The following is a 6386-nucleotide window of genomic DNA, read 5'->3' as shown; positions in this document are numbered from 1 at the left end:
TACACTTGTACATGAATATTTTACAAGACATGCATGCATTTACCTACTATTCTACACAACGAAGTCTCCGCACCAATCCCTTGTACGTCCATCGCACATTAACAGGAAGAAAGACCATGATGCACTTGGCGGAACAACAACAATACTACTCAATGCTGCCGCCTTGTGACCAAAGTCTGCCATCACGTGTACGACTGTGGAAATCCACTTACAATCTACTTCACACTTACTTTACATTGAACAATGTTACTCTCAAACAAAACAACAAAGAACACATGTATTCACATTTACACAACTTTTAGAACTATATTAATATAAAGGGGGAAAATCACCTATGACTAGATTTACCACCCGGCTACAATTACATGTGGTTTTCCTTTGTTTTCACCACACTCTGCCACAAATAAAACTGAGGTTAGGAATGAACATACTTGACATAGTTTAGTCAACACTTGGTGTGACATCGCTGGATGCATAGGTGTGGCCAGAGTGCAAAAGGTTAAAAGTTCTGATCCAGTGGCAGGTATTGATAGTTTATTTATCTTTTTTATACTCCAGTGGACCCACCTGCTCCTTCATGTCAGGAGGGACTCTACTTGCCAAAGTTTGTGAACCCAACACCTGAAAATGGAGCACACATCCAAGCAGAGGTCAACAAAGAGGTGGAGATCAGAGTCAAAGCACAAGCTGCATATGCAACGTAAGTGAGAACCAGCGTGATCAGTGTGGCAGGATAACATTCTCATGATTTCAACAAGGTAGATAAACCCAGCAATAACGAGGAAATCTCTGGTTTCTGTTTTGTTTTCATACAGAATACGTGATATCATCATCAGTGGGCCACTGAATATCCAAAAGCACAGGACCACACATGATGAGTTTGTCATTAGGTGGACGCCTACTCCAGATGACCTGGGAGCTCATTACCCCATCTGCTTTGCTGTTGAGTCAGTGACAGGGTGAGCCTTGGGTTCATTTCCTTTATGACAGAATTAGTATGTGTGTGTGGATACCTTAATTTATCTTTTTACACACTTTTCAGTCTTTTTCGAGACTGCTGGGAGGGTTAGGAAAATAGACGTTTATGAATACAAGGTCAAGGACGTTAACAAATCAAACCATATACAAATATATCAGACCCCCCATCAAGAAAACATGGTTATGTTACTTAATTATACACTTTTGTCAGTTTGACTGTAATTTGGATTCAAAACAATTTTGATTTTCACAATGACATATCAGCTTAATTGAATGAGTTAAAAGTGTTAAGTCCGTGTTCACTGATGCCTTTCAGGGCTGACATCTATCAGTCTGAGATGAGGTGTGTTCTGGTGGACATTGTGGCGACGCAAGGTGAGTCTGAAGCTGATGATACATGGGGAAACTTTTTGTAGCGCAGAATGTGATGGTGTGTGTTTTCACCAAATATAATGTAAGCTAGTGCATTTCATTCCTCATAAAACATTTGCAAAGCCCATTTTTAAAGTATTTAAAATCTTTTAATTTTTTTTACATCCATATTTACTAGCTAGCAATCTTTTTTCTGTCTTTGTCGGCGCATTGCTGCATGTTTGGTCCATTACTGCCGCTTGTAGATCAGTGCAATAGTGTTACAGCATTATGACCAAGTATCACCACACCCGTGTGAATGCACGTGTATAGGTGCAAGTCATCTCGTCCCAGAAAGAACTCTATAGCGCTACTAGAGGTTTTACAGGGAACCTTTAAAGCTGCATTTAGCAATTTTTGACCAGTAGAGGGCAGAAATACTTAAAAACACAATGCTGATATTAATGCAGGTTTTATCACAACAGTTTTGATCAAAGTATTTAGTAAATCATTTAAATATATATGTTTTGCTCTAGTTGTAGCCAATGTGATCTGCAGTCAGTCCACAATGACAGTAGAGGTTGAGAAATCTTCATTCTCTGGACTCAATGAGGATCATTTGCGGCTCAGTGACCCCACCAACACCGTCTGCAGCCTCCGCACACACTCCAACAGCACTCACATCATCGCTGTCATCCCCCTCAATGCTTGCGGCACTCAGATCGAGGTGAGGCAGGGTGATTAGTTTTATTGCCCACTGTGCTCTTCTCTCAGTTACTGGTGTAGATTTTCCTTTTCATTAGCAGTGTCAGGACTGAATCCATAACCTTTTCCTCCACAGGAAGATGATGACAACCTCATTTTTAAGAATGAAATCACCGCGGTCGACAACACAGAAGACCTGATCACCAGGAAACACCTGCTGGAAGTTCAGTTCTACTGCCAGTACCCCAAACGGGGGAACGTGACACTTGGCTACACAGCACACAGGAAAAATATCACAGTGTGGGAGAAAGGCTTTGGTACTTTCACTTACCAGTTTGAGTTCTTTCCTGATAACCAATTCCAAACCATGATTGATCCAAATTCATACCCTCTGAAGTACGACGTAGGGAGCAGGATCTACATGCAGATAGATGCCACCTCTTCAGCCAACAACACCGAGCTGTTTGTGGAGTCCTGCAGCGCTGCACCATATGACAACCCAAACTACCGGCCAACCTACTCCATCATTGAAAATGGGTGAGTTCAGCCCATACTGCCAACAGAGGACAATACTTTACAAAGTATTTGTAAAGATTTGCTTTTTGCTTGTGTATTGGAGGTAGTAGCTAAATTGCCGAGAGTGAATTTGATTGGTTGTCTCTCACCCAATCTTTGGTAGTATTTCTCCATCCATCTACCTATTTGTAGACAGTGGATAGATACATAGAGATTAAATGTCTTCCTATCTTCCACCTGACTGTTTTTTATCCTTGGAGGCTCACCTACACAATATGACCATCTCAGGATGTAAAAGTTAATGCTTCACTTACTTACTTCAGTAGTACCTATACTCCCTTCCTTATCATGTAAATACTAGAGCTGTCAATCGATTAAAATATTTAATGGTGATTATCACATGATTGTCCATAGTTAACTCGCGGTTAATCACAAATTACTCACACATTTGTTTTTAATCTGTTCTAGGTGCACCTTGAAAGGGATATTTGTCAAGCTTTTAATACTCTCATCAACATAATTCATGTTTTTTATGTTTCTGCTTGTTAAGTTAACAGCAGCTGGTTTTAGAACAGAGAGAAGGTCACCTGTTTTAACAGCCAATCAGCTGGTCAAAAGAGTCACAAAGTTATCTTGCACAAAAACTCTGTTTATAAAGATAAACTTTCAGAAACATTGCAGACTGACACGTTGCATAGAGTTGCAAGTTCAAGTTTTTTAGTTGCGGATCTTTGGTGTGAACCTGCCCATTTCTGCTCAAGCAGGTTTGTTTCTGTTTGCCATCCACAGTGTTACTGTCGCAACGCTTCCTGATTTCCCAAATTATGGGGCAGGCCGAGGGTCATAATTACACAATGCACGTGCATTAATTGTCAAAAAAACAATTGTGGCGTTAAAAGAAATTTGCGTTAACTCGTTGTTAACGCATAAACTTTGACAGCCCTAGTAAATACCTTCAATAGAGTAATACCTCTGTGTCTTCAATGGCACCCATTGTAAGGGAAGAGTTACAGAGGCAACATGTCTTATGTTGTTTTTGTTTTTCCTTACTAGGTGTAAAGTGGACTCGACTGTTGAAATCCATTCCTCCACCAACAAGAGACAATTCCGGTTCAGCATGGAGGCCTTCAGGTTCATCGGCTTGCAAGACCAGGTGAAGAATTGACTATGTGGTTAGACTGGAGCAAGTGACAGCAAATGTCTCTGTAATATCTCTAAATGCTGACAAGTTTTATTGTTATCTAATGCACACTTGGACAGATGCGTAGGAATATTAAATAATTTGAAAATAGGTAGGTAGGTTTATTGTCACAATACAACAAGTTTTGTAACTCCCTTCTGCTACATAGCAGACAATATACATTAATAAAGAATCAATTATAAAAAATGGTAACAGAAATAAACTATCATCACTGGAGCAGTGCTGAGGATGAGTTAGAGTTTAAGAGTCTGATAGCTTGGGGGAAAAAGTCTGGTGGTTAGGCAGCAGAAACTTCTATATCTCCGCAGGGTGAACAGGCTGTGGCTGGGTGGGTCCTGTCCTTTAGTATCCTTTGGGCTCTGCGTAGGCACCTCACCTCACCGATATCACTGATGCTCAGGAGATCAGTACCAAAATTCAAATTCTAATTAGCTTTATTGGCATGAATGTATAGCAACAATATTGCCTAAGCTGTGCCAATGATCTTCTGAGCAGTTTTAATCACCCACTGCAGAGCCCTCCGGTCCTGGGCCGTGCACATGCCAGTTTCCAGTCAGTGGCGTGGGAATATGGCCTTCTTAAGCTTCCTCAAGAAATACACTTGTTTCTGAGCTTTCTTGACCAGCGTGGAGATGTGAGATGACCATGTCAGGTTCTCTGTGATGTTTATTCCCAGGAACCTGAAACTGTTCACCTGCTCCACCTCAGCTCCACTGATGTAGACAGGAGTGTGTGTCTTTATCTCCTTCTTCCTGAAATCAACCATCAGCTCCTTAGTTTTGCTGACATTGAGCAGTAGGTTGTTTTCTGAGCACCACTCTACAAGATTATGAATTTCCTCCTGATATGAAGTCTCATCCTAATCCGGCCGATGATGTTGGTGTCGTCCGCAAACTTCACAACAGAGTTCTCTTCATGTTGGGGGATGCAGTCGTGGGTGTACACCGTGAACAGGAGGGGGCTGAGCACACAGCTCTGGGGGGCTGTTGAGCACTCGAGTGGAGATGGTGTGTCCGCCAATCCGAACTGACTGGGGTGGGACTGTGGGGAAGTCCAATATCCAGTTGCAGAGTGTGAGATTTGTGTTGAATGCTGAGCTGAAATCAACAAACAGCATTCTGATGTAGGTGTTGAGTAAAGTTGAATTCCTGCAGACAGTCAGCGCTAACGTTATTAGAGATATTAGCTATATACATTTACTCATTTGGCACACACTTTTATCCAAAACGACTTTACATTCAGGTTAGAGCGATGGGGGAGGATCCGATTTTTTGTTTGATGTTATGATGAATAGATTGCTTGAACCAGAAGTGGTAGGAAAAGTTTCCAAAGACAGTTTCAAACACATTACTCTGCCATTTGTCCACTGGAAAACACAACGGTAGGTCTGCTGACACAATGACACTGTGTCCTGTTGTATTCAGGTTTACATCAGCTGTTCAGTCCTGATGTGTGAAGCAGGGGACCCCCACACCCGGTGCTCGCAGGGATGCATCAACTCCACATCTCGAGTTGGTCACCACCATAACCACAGAAAGAGAGAGGCGGTCACCCAGAGTTTAAGGCACTTTGTTTCCCAGGGTCCCCTGCGCTTAACGAGATCAGCAGAGAGCACCGGAAGCCCAGGTAAAGAACAGGGGGGGTTTATAACAGCACATGTGCATTGTTTGAGTGCCAGTTAGACTTCAGACAAGATCGAACTCAAATTGTGCTTCTCTTTTCTCCAGTGATGAAGCTGAATCTGAACCTGGTCTTCATCGCTGGTTGTCTTCTTGCAGCTGTTGCCATGATCAGTGCATTGGTTTTGTACAAAGCCAAAATGTCGAGAGTCAAATACCAACCTTTGCCTGCAATTGAAAATTAAGTGAGCTACATGTGCAGAATGCCAATTCTGTATTAATTACATTCAAATATATAAAGCTATTTTGATTATCAGATATTGCATATTCATGTATCAAAGTACGTGCACATGTTACATTAACATCTTTAGAAATGACTACAGCTGTATGTGCCAGTGCAAATAGGAAACCAGACAGAAAGTCTTATATTAAACAAAAATGAGCACGATCAAGTTGTACTGCAGCTGTTGGTTTGCTTGTGGTGGTTTCAGCTGTGGGATCCCATGTAGCTTTGCAACTGTTATTAAGTATAAAAGCATGATTTAAAAGAAGTTTCTTGATTGATTGATTGTATTCCTCTCTAATCATAATCATTCTTTAATCAAAAATGAAAATGCTATAATCAAAATCCCTTTATGGCTACTCTGTTATGATACACTTGTTTAATGGATCAATAAAAACATTTATTCTCTTACGTACATGTTTGCTTTGTTCACTTTAAGTCACTTCCTCTCCTTTTTGAGGACTTTCCTGTTGCTGAAGCTCATCATGTTTCGTAACCTGTGCAGTAACCACCAGAATGATCACGACTGCAATGATCCATTATGTAACAGAAGGTTGTAAACTATAAAAGTAGACAACAAAACCGTCACATTTATAAGTATTTCTGTCTAAATAGGGCAGAGTATCTAAAGTTAAGAGGAACACTATTAAGAGTGGTATATTAACTCAAGCTTCAAGACTGGACCGTAGCCAACTGATCAGAGTCATCACCCAGCTCCATTCACAAGCTGCAG

At 41.2% G+C, this 6386-nt stretch overlaps 1 protein-coding gene across 1 annotated transcript in view; it reads left to right on the top strand.

The window, feature by feature from the left end:
• Positions 1–6064, top strand: part of LOC123959257 — a 23091-nt gene extending 17027 nt beyond the window's left edge. The window contains exons 8-15 of the mRNA XM_046033209.1: positions 559–700; positions 816–959; positions 1295–1353; positions 1866–2056; positions 2171–2571; positions 3604–3703; positions 5176–5377; positions 5479–6064. Coding sequence (XP_045889165.1) covers positions 559–700; positions 816–959; positions 1295–1353; positions 1866–2056; positions 2171–2571; positions 3604–3703; positions 5176–5377; positions 5479–5615 — 1376 coding nt within the window. The 3' untranslated portion in view covers positions 5616–6064. The remainder of the gene's footprint in view (positions 1–558; positions 701–815; positions 960–1294; positions 1354–1865; positions 2057–2170; positions 2572–3603; positions 3704–5175; positions 5378–5478) is intronic.
• The last annotated feature ends 322 nt before the right edge of the window (positions 6065–6386 follow it).

The sequence above is a fragment of the Micropterus dolomieu genome, linkage group LG20 (genome assembly GCF_021292245.1).
Source record: "Micropterus dolomieu isolate WLL.071019.BEF.003 ecotype Adirondacks linkage group LG20, ASM2129224v1, whole genome shotgun sequence".
Taxonomy (NCBI): Eukaryota; Metazoa; Chordata; class Actinopteri; order Centrarchiformes; family Centrarchidae; genus Micropterus; species Micropterus dolomieu.
The sequence above is the reverse complement of the archived record's forward strand: the minus strand, read 5'-3'. Positions and strand labels throughout refer to the sequence as shown.